The sequence below is a fragment of the Pterocles gutturalis genome, unplaced genomic scaffold (assembly GCF_000699245.1).
Source record: "Pterocles gutturalis isolate BGI_N339 unplaced genomic scaffold, ASM69924v1 scaffold2334, whole genome shotgun sequence".
Lineage (NCBI taxonomy): Eukaryota > Metazoa > Chordata > Aves > Pterocliformes > Pteroclidae > Pterocles > Pterocles gutturalis.
Window position 1 is genome coordinate 1 of NW_010130280.1, and position 19,111 is coordinate 19,111.

The 19,111-nt window shown below is 49.8% G+C and overlaps 1 protein-coding gene across 1 annotated transcript; it reads left to right on the plus strand.

Moving 5' to 3' along the window:
• The first annotated feature begins 944 nt into the window (after positions 1–944).
• TIMM44 (translocase of inner mitochondrial membrane 44 homolog (yeast)) lies at positions 945–13,080 on the plus strand. The gene is made up of 12 exons (XM_010080152.1): positions 945–1,058; positions 1,558–1,728; positions 2,173–2,253; positions 2,830–2,979; positions 3,822–3,961; positions 4,461–4,546; positions 6,322–6,414; positions 6,749–6,873; positions 7,578–7,628; positions 8,924–9,013; positions 9,530–9,640; positions 12,961–13,080. The coding sequence occupies exons 1-12, from the start codon at positions 1,029–1,031 to the stop codon at positions 13,078–13,080; spliced, it is 1,248 nt and encodes a 415-aa protein (XP_010078454.1). The 5' UTR covers positions 945–1,028.
• Positions 13,081–19,111: the final 6,031 nt, after the last annotated feature.

The window sequence follows — 19,111 nt, forward strand, 5'->3', positions numbered from 1 at the left end:
GTTTCCAGAGAGCCCCAACGGAGCCGAGCTGCCCCACCGACGGGCTCTGGCGAGGTTTAAATGCAAAGACGAGGCCAGGCTGGGTGAGGCTTTGGGCAGCCTGGGCCGGTGGGAGGGGTCCCTGCCCCGGGGGTGGCCCTGGGGGGTCTCTGCGGTCCCTTCCCACCCGAACCGTTCCCGGTTCTGTGAGTTGTCCCCCGGCGCTGGGCAGGTGAGCGGATGTGAGCGCTGAACGCAGAGGTTCTGGGTTTAAAAGCCGCTTTGTGGCGTGTCACGCTTTGACAGCTCTTTTGGGCCCAAAGTTCCACCTGGGAGGAAGCGTTTCTGCTGGGCAGCCCGGGAGCAGCGAGCCGTCGGTTCGGTGCAGAGGGCAGGCTGCCCCGGGTTTCGTGCTGTTCCTGCAGTTAATACAGATGTTATAACACCTGGTTTCTTCTTTCCTGCTGCAAAGCCTGGCCTCGGGGAAGCCTTGGGCAGGAAGGTTTGAAGATGGGCTGTGGAGCGTTGCTGCCTGGATTCAAACTTGATATTGTAAAGTTCAGCTGGTGGAACTTGGGTATAACTGCAGAGGCGGTAGAGGAGAGGGAGCTGAATTTAAAAGATGTGAGTTTCAGAAGTGTAGAAACCAGTGAATTAATGTCAGGCGTGTCTTTGGGCCAGCAGGATGCGCGGGGCGGTTACGCCGTTACTCCATCGCAGCAGCGAACTCGATGTAGGTTGTGGTGTTTGGCGGTGCCGTCACTGGAGCCGCAGGACCGGGCAGTGCAGCTTCTTACAAAACCTTTTCAACATCTGGGGGCCTGATAAGGCGATGGATGTTTTATTGTGAACTTGGACACAGAATTAAATATTCTCGGCTTCCGAATCGTTTTCCAAAGCTTTCAATAGCAAAGCCTGTTTGATTTCTCATGTGTTGCGTGCTAACACCTGTTCTGATGTTTTCGTGGCAGAAATGTCTCCTCAGCGGCATATGGCTCGTGTCCAGAAGATACCCGGTTCCTGCGGTGCTCAGCGGCACAGCGTACAGGATGAGTGGGCCTGCTCTAGAGATCCATCAGGTTGGTGAACGGCCAAATTCTTTTATTTCAAGACAAAAGTGGTTCCCCACTAGGGTACTGATACGTTTCTGAGAAGCACACTTTTTAGGTTGAAAGTTTCCACTTTTTAGGTTGAAAGTTTCCACTTTTTAAGATCTATTTGATGGACTCAAGGAATTTTGTAGCATCTGAGTCCAAGTGGCAGAGTTCAGGAGCGGTGCTCTGGTAACGTCATCCACCAAAGCCTGAACTAAGCTCTGGAGTTAAACTTCCTCTGGAGAAGCATATTTTTTAATCGCTGTGTAGATGTATTTCACGGGGCATTAGGAATGTGCTGGACATCTGGCTGGTTTTGGGGTAAGCTGCTGCTTTTTCAAGGTAGCTGGATGTTTGCCACAACATTGAATACGTTAGAAGTGACCCGGTGCTTGGCTTAAGTAAATCTACGTGCTGGTTTTGATACTTGTTGTAAATCAATGAAATCTCTTTGGATTCTACAACTTGTAATGATTTTCTTCAGTCTAGATGCTACTCTGCTGGAGGAAGAAAGGGGTTTATATCGGGTTTTGTGGAGAACATCAAACAGGAATTGGCAAAAAACAAGGAGATGAAAGAAAGTATTAAAAAATTCCGAGATGAAGCTAAAAAGCTAGAAGAGTCTGATGCGCTCCGAGAAGCAAGGAGGAAATACGTGAGTCTTCCTCATGAATTCCTTTGATGTTTTCATTGCCCAGCCACTGAGCTCTTACTGTTCTGAATATAAATTGGAATCTCTCTGGAAATGAACTGTTTCGTTCAGCATTTTATAGGAAGTTCTTCTTGGCTGGGAATACTGACTGCTAAATGGATGCCTTGGAGTGGTTTTATTTTTTAGTGGAAAATCTTTCCAGCAGACCCTTACTGGATTTCCCAAATAACAAGCAGATAAAATAATGAGACATTAAATTTAACGTTGGCTGTATTTGAACACTTCTTTTGCATTCTTTGAAAAACTATAGACAGCATTACTTGTGAAAGTGAAATGCTGATGCTGGTTACTTGAGTGGCTCCCTCCGATGTAGCTCGTTTTGCCCCCAGTTACGGTGTTAAATGGATTCTGAGTATTTTCTGTCCTCACATGGTTTTTTTTCCACAGAAAACCATTGAATCCGAAACAGTGAAGACCTCAGAAGTGATTAAAAAGAAACTTGAAGAAATAACTGGAACAGTTAAAGAGGTAAAATACAGCCATGGAGGCTTAGGCAGTTCTGCTTGAGGGTTTTGGGTTTGTGTGTGTTTGAATTATCCCTCAGTCTTTTTTTCCTGATGAAAGGTGGTTGCTGTTCCAAAGGTGATCGCTATTCTGAATATTTAAGGCCAGAGTCATTAACAAAATTGCAGCAGTGGTGTATGATAGATTTCTTAGTGGTCAGAGGACAGGCACTGTCCGGTGACTCCTCTCCGATTTGGATATTGGAGACAGTCCGTATGGTTCTGCGTTGTCTGGCAGTAAAAAAAGTCTCCAGTTGTTTTTTAGGATGGGACTGAGCCCTGCAGCTTGTGCTCGTTTGCTTCGTTCCTCGTCTGGGTTCATCCAGGCAGCAGATGCGTTGGTGTGGTTCATGTGCTTTGACTTTTACCTCTGGAGTAAACTTCTGAGGAGTCTTCCTGATCATATTTTAAATGTGCAAAAATCAGGCGCAGTGTTCACTGTAGGTTTGGTTAATCCCAAATTAAGGATTCCCAAAGAGGAGTAACTCAAAATAAGTTTTCCCCTGAAATGACTTTTTTTTCCTGTTTTGTTTCATTGCAGAGTTTGGATGAAGTCAGTAAGAGTGATATCGGCCGAAAGATAAAGGAAGGTGTGGAAGAAGCAGCAAAAACAGCAAAGCAGTCTGCGGAGTCGGTGACAAAAGGAGGAGAGAAATTAGGCAAGACAGCAGCCTTCAAAGCGATTTCTCAGGTACGTCAGTCCCATGCCTCCCTAGGATGCAGCGCTGCTGGCACGGCTCGTTAACAGGGCGGTTATGTGTGAGTTTGCGTTGACTGTAAAATTAAACGCCAAACTCTTACAGTAAGATCTTGTGAGCTGCTGGAATAAGCCGTTAAATTCAGGAGATGTATTTTGCACGTCTAGCATTCGCCCAACAGCCCTACAAAAGCGTAAGGCTCGTAGCTGAGCTGCTGCTGAAACGTGTTACTGGAGGAATCGCTTGCTGTGCTTGTGCAGCAGGGTAGCAAACGTCTTCTGTCTAAGCTTGGGCCTAGAACCTGGATTTTTTTGACCTTTTGGGTGTCTTTGCATTTGTTTGGTGGTGTCCTGAAGCCTTTCTTCTCCCCTCCTTTTGGAGATTTGGTGATTCCTGCTAGGAATCATTCTTCCTTTTATCTGAGGTTTGTCATTCCATCTGCAGCTGCTGGTTGCTGTGCAGGGCTGATAACTCTGCCTCCCTCTGACTTGATTTATTCCGATTTAAACTCTGTAGAGCTTACCCCTTATCAGCCATCAGGTTTGACTGTCTCCAGAGCTTCTAGTATATTGGTTTTTTTCTTCAGGTTGGTTCAATACAGCCATCCATTTGCTGTCCTAGACTGTTAACTTCTCGAGCAGAAGGGCCGTGGCACCGTGTGTTTATCAGTAGATATAAGCAAAGAAGCATTTGCAGAGGAGGATAATCCACGCTCTCTTGTTTTTTTTGTTTTGTTTTGGTTTTTTTTTTTTTCCTTCAACAGAAATGATTTTCAGTTTCTGGGAACAGGTGGGGAGAATGGTAAATCAACCTAATTGGGATATTTTCCTTTCAGGGAGTAGAAACCGTTAAGAAGGAAATAGATGAAAGTGTTTTGGGGCAGACGGGTCCTTACAAACGTCCGGAGCGGCTTCGGAAAAGAACAGAATTCTCAGGCGATAGGAGTAAAGAGGAACGAATATTTGAAGCTAATGAGTACGTATGGGATGTAATTTACGGTGAATATTTCTGTGCATGATTTGATTAAAACTTTACAACTTCACTAGAGGTCAGAGCTGGTTAAAATCCAAGTGCTGAAGGGGGCCTGTGGGGTGAGGTGTGACCTAGCAGAGCAAATTTCCAGCATAAGTTGATGATCCTGAATCTTCTGATAGTGAAACTGGGCCAAAAAAATTAAATTAGAATTAAATTCAAATTATAAAGTGGGTATGTAATGTTCTGGCATGAAATTTTGACTTGCACGTGTATTTGTGTTCTTGGTTCTAACATCGTGCTGTTGAATGGCGTTTGGCAGAACCGAGTCTGAGCTCCTGTGCTCTCTCTGCTCCTTGCTCCCCCAAGTCGTGTGTCATTTCTGTGGTGTCATCAGCCTCAGTGACACTGCGTGCTGCAGGGATATTCGTCAGGATGTCCTCCTTTTTCCTCTCACTCACTTGTAAGCCACTTGTTCACAAGTATTTTGTGCCCTGTCTAGGGAGGCCATGGGCATGGTGCTGCATAAAGACTCCAAATGGTACCAGCAGTGGAAAGATTTCAAGGACAACAACGTCGTCTTCAATCGTAAGTGTCCCAACGACAAAGGAGCAGCACGTTATTTTCCCTCTTCTCATTCTTGCTGGGTTGGATCTGATGCCATCTGTGCATCTAGTCTCAACATCTTGCAAATCCTCGCCCTTTTTGCGGTCCTCGCTGCTGCTGGGGGGCGGTGTGAAGGGGGGTGGGCGTAGCTGACAACGCCGCAGCTTTTCCCAGCTGCTCCATCTGTGTCGGACCCTTCTCCAAGGCTCTGGTTTTGATCATTCCCTGCTCCCTGTAGGTACCAAAACCTGAACACTGCTCTTTTTTCTATTTTTTTCCAAGTCAGATCCACTCTGGCTCTGGGAAGAGGCCAGGACATGCATAGTGCTTGTCACCAGGGAGGGGACAGGCAGATCTCTTCTACCTTGAGCTTATAACGAGGAAAAATCTCACCTTCAGTGCGCTGGTTTCTGTTCTCATCTGCTTAGAACTCTGGAATGCGTGGGGCTTTGCCTCCTTTCGGTATTTTTAGGTTTTGCAACAAAACCAGAGTATCTGTACTGCAGTGAGCAATAATTTCTTATAGTTATCGAGACACTTAATGTTTCTGAAAGGCATAAAGAAGCCTGAGACCAGGATCCTTCAACAAATCAAAATAATTGCTGCCAGTGTCCTGCAGGGGAAATGGCTTGTTCAGGAAAAAAAAGACTGTGTAAAAGTGCAATGTATTATTAACTCTGGATTGTGTTTCTTCCCGACTTTTTTTTTTAAAGCAGAGCTCCTTGGGAGGTGTCCAAGAATGGGTTTTATATCCCATTTGTTAGAATTTCCGAGGAGAGATGCTCAGAGCTCCTAAAACTCCCCACAAGTTGCATCCTCCCATCCTCTGCCATCTGCAGGAGCTCTCTGCACTCTCTGCGTTTTATCCCCATTTTCCAGACGGTGGTTTTGCAGCTCGGGCAGCGCTGCAGCTGTGGCTGCACCAGGCTTTGCGGGGTGTGCTCTCCCGTGGTGTACCACCTGCACCGAGAACACCGTGTGGGTTTTTGGAAGGAGCAGAAGCTTCAGGGCAGGATTCCAATTGTTAATTGACGTGGTGGGAAGAAGCTTCCCTGCAGCGCCCATTATCCCCCAACTCCCTTCTGCAGTTCTGCTCCACCTGCTGATGGCCAGAGACAGATCATGGGTTGCTCGAGCCCTTAGTTTGTTGTGACAATGTCTGTTTGCTTAAATGCCTTTTTTTTTTTAACTGCTTCACCCCCTGCGCTTCTTTCTGCCTTGGAGATTTTGCTTTGCAGGCATTCTCCTTCCCCATCAGTGACTTCTGGAGTTTTGGGACCTGCTTGGCTTGATTTTTTATCAAGGTTGAGATGTACATAGAGCTGCTTCCAAACTGCATCCTTACTGATGCCTTGCTATCCGATTAAAAATCGGCAAGATTTAAGGTCTATTCTTGATTTCCTCATCCTGGTTAAACTTTCAGGTGTTGGTTTCACATCACTCCATCCTGCTCCCCCTTGACTGAATCCAGTGGTGCAAGCAGGCTCTTACTGGTGTAAGCAGGTCAAAAGTATTTTCTGTCTGAAAATCTGCAGAAAAGGTCCAGAGTTTCTAGGAGCTGAAATCAGAGAAACCATCACAGTTCTTGAGAGTTAAGAACGTTGCAGGAAGGTGAGGAGGAAAGTAACTGTTGAAATTGGAACTTGTTAATCAACAGAGAGAGTTAGAAGAGAACTAGCAGGTTTCGTCTTGATGTTGTTTCCTAATTCAGGAGTGTAGTGGAAGGACGCTGCCGCTCATGCCTCCTCTCCTTTCAGGGTTCTTTGAAATGAAGATGAAGTACGATGAAAGTGATAATGCCTTCATCCGCGCTTCCAGAGCTGTCACAGACAAAGTCACGGACTTAATAGGTAACGTTTCATCGTCGCTGGGAAAGCGCGGCTCGAGCCTCTGAGCTCTGTTCCTCCTGACTGTTAGTGCTGGGGTGTCACTGACCTTCGGGACAGATTCTGGAGCTTTATAATATTTTGCGTGGGTCGTTCGCCGGTACCGCGCAGTGTAGCTGCTGGGTGAGAAGTGCGGTGCGATGCCAAGTGCTTGTGTGGGGTAAACCTTTTCAGCTTAGCTTAGTCTGCAGTTGTTCCCAGGTGACTTTTCCGTCTCTCTGTTATATAACCAAAGGTCTTTCTCTAGTTTTCTGGTGGCAGTTGTCATGCCACCAGTCTCACTGAGTTGTTCTATCAGGTGGATTGTTCTCCAAGACAGAAATGTCTGAAGTTTTGACGGAGATACTCAAAGTGGATCCGTCCTTTGACAAAGATCGGTTTCTAAAGCAGTGCGAGCGTGATATAATCCCCAATGTCTTGGAGGTAAGGTGGGGGCAGAGTATGATGCCTTTGTTTTATTTTTTTCTTTTGCTATAACATGGGAGATTTTTCTTTTAGTTTTCTGATGCTAAAATTAAAAGCTGCGACAGTATTTGCTTCTCAAGCATCCAGCTTTGCACAGAACATGAGATAACCTTGGGAAAAGGAAGCTGGATCCCACACGATGATTGAGTTTAAAACCATATTTCATAATTTAGCAGTTTTTTTTTTTTTTTTCCTGACCTCAAAAACGACTAAACATCTTCTCCCATGAGAAATTATAAGGGCAGCAGAGGGATCAGACTGAAGTAGGTGAATGAACAGCACTGGGCAAATTATATCAAATATTGATAAGGGAAAGGATGTCCTGGGTACAGCTGGATCCTACGTGATGAGCAGCTGCTTGGGAAGAAGAGCAGGTCATGGCAGATGGGTCAGTGAAAATATTTCTGGCACTGTTCTGCTGCCTTTTTGGATGGGAAGGTTTAAGATAGCTTTTGTCTTAATTATCAGAAGGTTTATCTACTTCTGACTCGGTACGTGTGTGTCAATAGAAGTTCTTATTGCTGTTCCTCTTTCAAGCTCCTTCTGGGTTTCACAAGATGTAGGATTTCAAATACTTTGCTGCTGAAAGTGCTGATAACTTCAGCTCTCCGATATAGAAGGTGGTTTAAAATGCTCATATTTTATTTGATTGTCTCTTGTAGGCTATGATGTCTGGAGAACTTGATATCCTCAAAGACTGGTGCTATGAAGCGGTGAGTACAGCTACTGAAAATGTCTCAAAAGGTTTCGATTGTCCCTTGTGAGTAGATGGACGCTTGTTCTGATCTTCACTCTGCTGCAGAATAATTGTGTTGGAGGCAATGCAGAGCCGCAGTTTGGTTTCTAAAGAATTTAGTTGCTCGAAGTGAATGTTCTCCTTCCTGAGCCCCGCCAGCAGAGGGCTGGGAAAGCACATGCTGGAAGAGACACATTTTTTTATTTAATTTTTTTGTGATTAACATCTTTGTAACAATATTGCAGTATGTAAGAGTGAGATATTTAAAGAAGTCTGAAGGTAAAGTTAGTTCTTTATTGGTTCAGGCAACCTTTGAAATGACACTGTAGAATTCCTCTCCAGTCTCTAGAGGGAAGTAGTGGATTCTCTGCAGTTTATAAGACAGAAAGCAAACCCTTCTGAGCTACTTGTAGTTATAAATTAAACCCAAAAGTCAGGAATCATCCATAAAATAAGCCAGGACAGGAAATGAGAGTCCTATTAATGAGACTCCAGGAGATAAACGTTCTTGAACAGCATCGTGCCGCAATGTTGAGTTTGTGATACTGGTCACGAAAGTGTCAGAATACAAACCAGTAAAGCAAAAACGTATTTAAGTGGCGAGTACACCGACCGAGCTGCAGGCTGCTGTCAGCCCACGGGCTTGGGCTGTCCTCAGAATCCCTCATCTGTGACTCCAGCTTCACTCTGGTGACGTTTCCAGGAATTTCTGCAGGATATTTGCATTTAAATGCTTGTGACAAAGGTTAGAAGATCTGTGGTGGGGGAGGTAGGCAGGGACTCCCTCCTGTTTGTTCCATACCTGCCAAGAATACGGTGATAACGCTGGAAGCAGGTAGAAATCTGCTATCCCCAGCAGCAGTTCTTGGTGCAGAAATAATGCAGCATATGTGCATGGGCCTGAAAGGAGCCAGGAAATGCTGGGGAGTGGGGAAATAGCTGGGTTCCAGACTGTTCCTCCTCGTCTGCTCTCAAATCAGGATCGTGAGTGCCCTGGCTCTCAGGTGTGCTCGGTGTACGTACTCGGTGATGATGGATCTCCAGGGGAGGGGGGATTTTCACCGAGGATTTGGTTGTGCGAAGCCCAGAGCATTTGATGGAGCTGTTTGAGACCTTGCAAGACCTATGCGTGGAATTTGCACAGTGTATTTGCAAAAAAACCTGACTTTTATTCTGATCTTTTTTTTGGTGGTTCTCTCTAAGCAGAAAATCCCTTTTTCTTTGTGACCGAACAAATTCAAACATGTAACATGCGTTTGTTGCTTCGTTTAGACTTTCAGTCAGCTTGCTCATCCGATCCAGCAAGCCAAAGCCATGGGTCTCCAGTTCCACTCCAGGATTCTGGACATCGACAACATCGATGTGAGTGTCCTTTTCTACATTTCACCTTGGGGGATCGAGTAGAAACTCCTGACCTAAGGAGAGGTTTTCTTCTTTGCTCCAGCTGCTGGGTTTGTTTTGGGTTTTTGGTCACACCCCTGCAAGAGAAGAAGTCAGGAAGAATTCAGCAACCATGTTGGGAAACCGAGAGAACCAAATCTGATGCTGGTTTGCTGACGGGAGGGGTGCTGACGGCGGCTTTTGTCTGTCTGCAGCCCTGTTCAGAGTCTCTCTTTTCATGCCCATGTATTTAAAAACCTGGAGTGGGTGCAGGAGAGCTCAAGAAACACGCAGGCAAACGCCCTACAGCAGGAGACTTGGTTTGACCTGTGTAACCCTGCAGAAGAACAGGGGGAGCTGTTTGGTAGATGACCACGTATCTTCAAAGATCTCCTCTGTGAGCCGTGCCAGGCCATGGCAGTTGGGTTAAATACTTGATGTTTTTACATTAAGCTGCAGAAATTGTTTGTTTTCTAATGGGATTTTCTTTCCTTGCAGCTGGCGATGGGGAAGATGATGGAGCAGGGACCAGTATTAATTATCACTTTTCAGGCTCAGGTTGTGATGGTGATTAAGAACCAGAACGGGGAGGTGGTGGAAGGTGATCCGGTAAGTCACGCTTGTCGGCTTTATGCTGCTTCCCTGGGTCCCCTGCTTGTCACCTCACTTGTTACGGATTTGTCTGGGTCCATCTAGAGCAGTGGGTGTCCACACGAAGGAATAATATTGCATCTTGTGGGTCTTTGGTTCAGCTCAGTGTGGGTTATTTATTCCTGTCAGGCTCCTGAAGTGTTATGACCCATTAATTGAAAATTATTGGATATGAGGAGAGTCTGCAAACATCTGGAAGGGACAGAGAAAGGGATGTTTTAAATTCACAGCGAGGAAAGGAGCTGGAGCTATGACCACCAGCAGTGCTTTCCCTTCCAGCTGGGGAGGCACTGCTTATCAGGGGGTGCAGGGACAGGCCGAGGGGAACGGTTTGAAGCTGCCAGAGGGGAGATTGAGATGAGATGTGAGGAAGAAATGTTTCCCTGTGCGGGGGGTGAGGCAGTGGCCCAGGGTGCCCAGAGAAGCTGTGGGTGCCCCATCCCTGGAGGGGTTCAAGGCCAGGCTGGATGAGGCTTTGGGCAACCTGGGCTAGTGGGAGGTGTCCCTGCCCATGGCAGGGGGTGGCACTGGGGGGGCTTTAAGGTCCCTTCCCACCCAAACCATCCTGGGATTCTATATTGCCTCCCTACACCAGCACAAAATATCTTTCAGGGCTGCAACCCTTTACTTCCCGTAAACTCCCCCGTGTCCATCCGGATTAAACACTGTGCGTGACACAGGCTTGTAAATGGGAACCTCTGACCGGGGGTGATTTGTGCGGTGAATCTGGCACCTCTGCGGATTGTCCTTCGCTGCGGTTTAGCTTTTAACACCGCGAGCCCAGCCTGCCTGCTCTGCCGTGAGCGATGCTAAACGGAGCCTGTCAGACCTAACCGCAGGATCTGCTCGTTACCAGAGTTAACGACACAGCAGGCTCAGGAGCCCGCGTGGTTTCTGGAATACCTTTCTTCTCCAGCGGCTCCCTGTCCAGACGGCTCCGGCTCGCCTTGTGTCTGTGCAATGTTAATGGTCTATAATGGGGGACATGGTGAGGTGCCTGGAGCTGGCAGTTTCGAGCAGACTTCCATTAAAATTAATACATGCTTTTAATAAATATTGGCTTTTGTGCAACCATTCTCTAGTCCAGGCTGTAAGTTTACAAAAAAAAAAAGAAAGGACTAATTTTAATGATGGGACCCATCTGGCCTGATTTATAGCCTGTCACCTCGACTGCAGGGGAGGAAGAGCTGATAGAGTGGTTTCTTGCATTAAATTACTGCGTTCCTCGAAGATAGATATTGATGTGATAATTATTGAACAGGATATCAAAGTCCGTTTGCTGTCTGATTTCTCCAGAGAAGCAATAAATCAGGGAGATGCATTAAAATTCTCTGTTGGAAACAAACCTTCAGCTTTAATCAAATCAGTGGGATGCAGGCTGGCTGGGAACGATGATTCGGTGTTAACTGCTGAGCTGCTCCTGCCGAGCACCGAACAAACGACGTTCTAGGGAAAAGGGGCCTCAGATTGTCAACTCTCTGAATAGAAATCATATGGTTGTGATTGCTGCCGTGTTTCACCTCCTGGTCGTGGTGGAAATCTGCCTTTGGGAGCCCACAAATTTGCTGTCCCATTTTCTGTGGATATACACAGCAGCAGCGTGCACCGTACGTTGAGGATTAAGAGGGACCCTGTTAATAAAAGCAACACAACCAGAAATCTCTCTGCTTTGGAAACATGTAATTTTTATGTTTCGTCGTGTCTCGTTTCCAGCAGGAAAGCTGCGCTGCTTGCTGGGTACTGCACGCTGCAAGAGCACCAGCAGCTCTGAGCTTGTCTGCTGCTCATCCCTTCCGAAATCCCGTGTTTGGCAACACAAACTTTTCCAGATGCAGCAGAGCTTTGGTGCTGAAGTGTGTGATTAAATCACCCTTCGTACCCAGCCTTCTGAAATGGACTTTGAAAATCACAAAAATCATACAAATTAAGGTTCTGCTGGCAGTATTCAATCAGTTATTCATTTCATCTTGAGCTTATTCTTAGTGTTTTATGCTCAGGGGGGGTCTGTTATCGTTGCTGAGGTTAGTACGTCAATGCACAGCCCGCCTTGAGCAAGCAAAATTTTGTTTTTCTTCTCTTGTCCCTTCTGCTCTTCCTTCTGCCACATCCCAAACATCTGACTCCCGTTTTCAATCACTTTTAGCACTTCTGAGCAGAGCTGGAGCAAGTTCATCTTCTGAAACACTGAGCAAGACCAAAAAAAAATGCCTTTATGATGGGTGATATATCTCAAGCATTAATTTTTCTCATGACTGGTCTGGTACAGCAAGTCTCCGCTGTCACGTTTGTGTCCCTAAATTATAACCCGTAACGATTCACGGATTTGATCAGATGTGTGGTGGTTCAGTACACGTCTGGGAGCCGAGCCAACACAGCCTGATCCCTCAGTGATACTCCTTGTCTGAGGGATGGTTAGTGGCTGAATGAGAAAATCGACAGAACCCATGGTGTGCAGCAGGGAGCTGTGACACCGCACCAGATCCGGGCTCTGATAGCCGGCGTCACCTCTTCTGGGGGAGGCAGAGGCTGTGTCACAGGCGGTGCAGGGGTAGAGGACGGTGAGCGATGGCCGCAGGATGTGCTGAGATACGGCTTTTGTCCTTTTTCCCTTACTAGAAACAAAGCTGCTGCCTTCTCATTACATGCCTCAAGGATGGGAAAGCTGATAGGCTTTTTTATTTTCAGCCTGTGACCCCGTACGGTGAAAGCACAGCAAAGATTTGGTGGCAGAATTAGTCTGTGTCTGTGCAAACACTGTGTTATGATCTGATTTTCGTTGATAAATTTTTTTTTTTTTCTCTCTGTCTCTCCTCGGATGTGATGATGGTAATTTCTGGTTAATTGGAGCGGCTCAGATGGACATGTGAGAGCCAGTGGTGTAGCTGTGGGGAGAGACGTGGGAGAAACAGAGCTACAGCCGCAGGAAAGAGCCTCAACCCGGTGGGAGGTTACAGAGATCAGCGCAGCCTGGCGAGCAAACCCATCTGAAACCAGACATTTATATTTAAAAAATCAGGTCAAATGTTATCAAACTTGGCAGCCAGAGATATTTGAAAACCCTAATTGTGGTTTTGGCAATCCAAAGTTTATCCGTTCCTCATGTGATAAATTTCTGACCGTTTCTAACCTGGTGGATATTGCTGGAGCTGTCCTGGGTTAGAACCAGAGAGTGAATCCCCAGAGCAATCTCTGGGGGAAGCGTGGAGCACGTCCCCGCCAGCTCTGAGCTGGGAGCTCTGTGTCCATCACACGCTCTAACGGCAGGATTTTCCTTCCAGGACAAGGTTCTGCGGATGCTGTACGTGTGGGCGCTGTGCAGAGACCAGGACGAGCTCAACCCCTACGCCGCGTGGAGGCTGTTGGACATTTCCTCCTCCAGCACCGAGCAGGTTCTCTGAGAATCGCAGCCAAAGGCTTCCCGCAGCGATCCCGAAGCAACGCCGTCACTAAACCGGCACCGATCTGCTCTGGGATGGACTGGGGGGAAGGAGGCTGGACTGGTTCCTTTGCAGAACGAGCTGTTCGGTGTGCCCTCGTTATTCCCATCCGTTAACGAACTGACCGGGTCTGAGCTGTCCGCCCTGCGCTTTGCTGTGTTCTCGCACTGTAAGGATGTTCGGTGGATGGCAACGTGAATGCTCTGAGACATTACCAGCTGCTCTCGGCTCCTTTTTTAACGGTGGCTGGATGAGGCTGGTGGGGGTCCTGGGTGTTTCCCAGTGCTCCCAGTGATGGGTACTGGAGTGTGAGGTGTGACAGGTCCAGTTCCCATCCTGTGTCCTCCTCTGGTGGCCTCACAGCATCTCTGAAAAGATCTTAGAGGTGCTTTTGAGGGACACGGGTCTTGGCTAACACACATCTCTTGCCCAAAGCCGCACCGATAAGCCTTCTGCAGCCGCAGCGTCTCATGCTTCACCAAACCGAATACAACCCGGACTTTGCACGGGGCTCGTTGTTGGCGCGGAGCAGGGTCAGGATGGAGGCGGCGGCAGCATCAGGTGGGTTGCAGGGGGGAGAAGTTTGTGCCAGTGGTAATATTTATATACCCACAGCTTTGCAGGGGGAACACGGTTGTTTTGGGTGTTCTGTTCGTTGTGTCGGCTGGTACCATGAAAGAGAGAACAGTGGTCAGGAGGAGGGATGGACGGACCAGCACCAAATGGGTAAATAAAATGCAATAACAGGTCCAACGTCACCTCTTGGAGCTCAGGTGTTGTGTGAGATGAGAAAAGAGGGTACGGTTCACACACCTGCTGCATAAAGTGCGCGATGAGCGTGGCTTTCCTCTCCAGCTGGACTTGTGCTGCCGGGGGGGGGACACCCCTGGCTTGGAGGGTCTGGGGGAACAAGGGGAGGCGTGGGCTTTTGGTTCTGGGCTTCTGCTGGAGGCTCGTTTTGGGAGCTGGGACGTGGGTGGGTTCGTCAGCTGCGTCCTCGTAATGGGAAGTGAGGTTGGGGCAGGGGGGATTGATGGTGCAGCAGGAAATCAAAGGACTGATGTGCTGCTGCGCAGAACAAGGGGATGCAGGACAGCGCTTCCCTGACATTGTGATTAAAGAGAATAATTGCCGGTTCTGCCTTCTCTTGCGAGCGTCCGGATCAGTTCCTTTGAATATAAATGGGATTATCCCAGAGCCCTGGGGTGAGACATTTCATTCCAGCAGCTTGCTTAGAGTGAGAAGTGATGAGTGCGGCAAATCCCATAGCGGAGTCTGACCTGGCCCCTCAGAAGATGCCCAGATCTGTCTGGCTGCCGTGCTGGCTGCGGGGGGGGACACTGCTGACGCAGTTTTCTCGTTGGTGTTTTTGCCAGTGAAATAATTTCAGATTTTTCCTCGAGTATCTTAAGTGCTAGTACACAGACTGAAGAGCTGAACAGAATAAATCCCACAGTGCACAAATTAGATATGAAATAGGGAATCCTGGTGTTTGACCGCCTTCAGAAGGGGGGTTGAACATTCACGAGGCTCTTTCTGGGACAGTTCCTGTCCGACATCTCTGCGCAGGCTGTATCGCGTGTGCAGGGACTCATCCTTTACATGAGCACCCGGACCATGGGGTGCAAGCACAGTGGTGACAATAAATGTCTGTGAGATGCTTCTTGAACCTCACCAGGGATGGGGAAAGTCTCATCGGCAAGACCACGCAGGAATTGAGTCAGTGCCCCCCGAAAATAAAGACCAGGGATCTCCTGCCCGGCGTCCTCGGCAGCTGGATGCAGCAGTTGCCGGTGGGACGGGGTCTGCAGCAGCCTGGGTGCGTCTGTGCAACCTGCAGCCTGTTATCTGAGTCTTTTGGGATGTTTCCCAAAAAAAGTTATTTTACTCAGTGTGATTTTCACTTTTTTTAACTGGTGTTGGGGGAAAAAAATCTTCTGTCACGTATGTGGGATGTTTCCTTCAGCTGCTGTCCTGCTGGCTGCTCCTTAGCAGCTTTTCTGCTGAGATGCAGGAGATGCTCCCGCATCCCTGATGCAGGGGATGGGTGTGGACACCTCACCTCGGATCTTGCTTGTGGGAAAGTTCCACATCTAAAAGAGAACAGTTTTGGTGAAGTGACTTAGATAAGGTGACCAGCTGCTGACTGGTTTCCAGTATTTAACCTGATCCTGCAGCTGGTACCCAACGCTGCAGGGTGCTGGAAACCAGGGAGTTCTTGGCCACGCGCCGCTGGATGGGACAGCCAGCCGCGAGCTCCTCGGATAATTCCTTTGGCTTTCCTTGTGCATCATCTGAAACGGAAAAATATTTTCCTTCATCACCTCCAGACCCTCATCTTTCTTCATTTTCTTTGCCAGCTAATTCATAGCCTGCCCGCAGTGGCCCCTGCGCTGGGTGTGCAGATCAGGCGCAGTCGTGATTCACCGTAACGGCTCCTAAATGCTCATTTAGGCCAGTTAAGTGACCATGACTGTAATAAACAACCTCTCCCGCTGCTTCTGCTCCAGCTTGCTGCAGATCCAGCTGTGCAGGATCCTGTTCCGTGCAGGAACACCCTGGAGGGGTTCAAGGCCAGGCTGGATGAGGCTTTGGGCAACCTGGGCTGGTGGGAGGTGTCCCTGCCCATGGCAGGGGGTGGCACTGGGTGGGCTTTAAGGTCCCTTCCCACCCAAACCATCCTGGGATTTTATTCTATGATTTTAAGCCCTTTGGGCTCGTCTTTTGCTTTTTCCAAGAGGAAGATGGAGGAAGAGGATCCATTGCTGAAGACAGTCACCACGTGAGAGTCATTCCTGGGCTGCCCAGGCTCACTCGAGGGGTGAGTGGGGCTCTCCTTGTCCTCTTTGCTCTGAGATGCTCCTCACACCCTCCATCCCCAAGGTTTCCATCTCCAGGTGGTGGTTGGAGGTGGGTACCTCTGCTCATGCTGCTCTCCAGCTCCTCCGCAGAGCTGCCGCGGCGGCTGACCCAGCTCCACTCCATCCCCCAGAGGTGGCTTTTTTCCTTCCGCACAGCTCTAGAGATAATAAGTTCTTGGCCTTTGCAATGAATCTCGGTGCTCGGGACAGATTTATACCGTTTGACCTTTCCATTTCCCCCCATTCTTTGTTTTCGGCAGCGCTCTGACGTCCGTCTGCACCTTTGGTGGGTTTCCAGCCTCCACACCGTATATTCTGGTGGAAATCACATTAGAGATGAGCAGTCACAGCTCGCCCCGTAAATCACAGATTTTCCACGACCAGATCAATTGAAGGCGGTGGCTGCGGCTGCCCTTTGCTGGAACGTGGCTGGGTTTCCTTCTAGATGTTTCCGTTGACTGAGATGTTCTGCCAAGTTCCATGACTCATGAAGGTCAGTGCGGTGGCTTAGAACCTGCTCGGTGGTGGGATCTCTCCTGGGAAAGTCCAGCCTGCTCTTCTCTTTGATGTTTTACCTTTATTTTGCTCCCAGGAACGTGCAGAGGAGACCTGACAAGAGCCCGGTGGTCTCTGCTTTCACCGTTTCATTTTGCTCTTTGACGTCGTGGTTCCTCTTCTGTTCTCTGGACATTTCGGGGGTCCCGAGGAGCTCTTGCCCATTCCTGGTGTCGTTGTTTCCACAATGCTGACTTTGCCTTCCCACACGACTTCCCCCAAACCCATCGTTGGGTGTTTGCCTTGGGCTCAGCGGGATGTTCCAGCTCCTTCAATCCTCTGCAGCCACAAACCCTGACCTGCAGACTTGGGGTCCATCACCCTGGGACACTTCTGGGTCCCTTCCCAGTTGAGATATTCCATGATTCTGTGATTCTGTGACACTGGGGGGCTGCCATCCCGCAGCTGGGAGCAGCATGGTGGGGCAGTGACTCTGGGGGCTGTGGCCAAGCATCTTCTGGGATTCTGGACTAGAATTATGTGACCCAAGGTAGAGGTGCCACCTGATTTTAGAGGTTTCCAGGGCTTGGTGATGATGGTGTGTTGGGGGTCTAGGTCGTTCTCCAAAGCCAAGGTGCCATCACCTGCTTGGGCTGAAACCCAGGTGACGTGGTGGCTGTGGGACGTCGTTGGAGGCTGAATCTGGGGCGATGGTGGGGGTCTGTGTTCCAGTGTGGGGTCCCACGGGCACCTTGGAGCTTGCAGGGGATCCATGTGGACCAGTCCACATCTGGAGGGGCCCCCCAGCCATGAACAGCAGCCCCAGCAGCAACGTGGCTTCTGCCAAGAGGGAAATGGCCTCGAGAGCCGTGCTGGAGATGTGTTGGACATGCCGAGCATCGAGCAGAGCTGGCAGGGACAGATGGAGGCTGGCAAGAGCCGAGCCCTGGCAGGGACCCGCCAGCTGAGCCTGGGGACAGCCGGGCTTGGGAAGAGCATCCAGACTCCTGGGGGGAAAGCGAGGCCACCGTCAGCCAAGACAACGGTTTGAGTCCGTGGTTATGGTTAAACAGACCCGGAGCGGCATCGCTCAGAAAAAAACCGGCTGCGCTGGCGGGATGCCCGCGTCTCTTCCCGTGTTTGCGAGTGCAGAGCCTCCCCGGGGTTTTCTCTCTCTCGTTCTGCCCAGCAGACCGCCAGGGCTCAGCCCGGCTACCGAGAGTGGGACCAGGGTGTCCGAGCCACTCCTGCGGGGGGGTGGTTGTCACCAGGGCCACCTGCAGATCCGGGATGTGCTGGGCACCTGGGGGCTTGGCTCAGTGTCCCCGGGTGTGGAATGGCACTGAACCGTTGTGCTACTGCGCGGAGCCCAGAGCTTTCTGTGCACGCACCCAAGTCGGGGTCTTCAGCCCCTCCCCAAGTGCTACGAACGAGCTGGACGCTGGTGGAAGGGTCATTATACACCCATACAGCCCTGGGCGTGAGCTGGGGCTCCCGCGCACACGGGGATGGGAGCCTGGGCAGCCACCTTGGTGGTCCAACCCCAATTCCCGCTGGTGTCCAACAGGAGATGTGTGGAACGGCACAAATTGCTGTGGCAGAGACCGAGTCGAGGAGCACGGGGACCAGCTGCGCGGAGCCGGGGGCTGGGATTGACTCCGGGCAGCTCAGGATTCAGCATCGTCACCGACATTCAGCTTATTGATTTTTTCTTAGGAGAAATCCAGTTAAGTTTCAGGAGATCAGGCAGGCACCAAGCCTGGCAGAGTGCAATTTGATCAAGCCGAGCCTTTCATGCGGCCGTGCCCAGAGCTCTGTCTCTGGAGGTGCAGCCGCTTGGGAGGAAGAGGAGAGGGCTTGAGGCTGCTGCTCGTTGGATCCTTGGGGACATCATGTTGCACCCGAAAATGTTTTAAACCATTTTAAGACCCAAATCCTTCAAATGGTGCAAGAAAAGTTCTTTAATTTCTCATTGAAAGAGGCTTCCCACCCTTGCCCACCGTGGTTGGTGTGTTGTGGCCATGGGCAGCTACCTCTGGGAGGGGACATCTCCGTGCGACTGGTTGCTCTGGTCTGAAGGAGCTGCTGTGCTGTTGAGAGCTGCATGGCCTCAAAAGGAAGCTCTGGGCTTTTGGATCAAGCCCCTGGAGTGTGACATGTCCTGTGTTTGCCCTCTGGTCCCAGCAGCATGGGGAGGAAGGGCCCAGCTCCATCTCCCGGGTGCTGGGCGGTCGCTGGTCCATGCTGGTGGCTCCCATCCCCGGGGTGTCTTTAAGCAGAGTTGCCATGGGAATGGTGACTCACGGCTCCGTGGGCAGTTGGCTGCTAAAAACTGGCTCCATGCGGGGGTCTGACAGTCCTGTGGGCTGTCTCCCAGTGTGGGGGTGCCTTTGGTCCCCCACGTGTCACCGGTGCCTGGCTGCAGCGCCTTGGTCACCCCAGCCCGGGCTCCGGGGAGCGGAGGGGCTCCCGGCTTTGTCTCCCTCTGGTTGCCCCCAGCTCTCTTCCCTTTCAGCTGGGGGGGTCTCTCCAGCAGGACCCCAACTGTCCAGGCACCCATGGGGGTCTGCAGCAGCTGGGAGGGGGCGGAGGGACCAGCACAAGGTGGACCAGCCAGGGAGGGGGATCTGGCTGCT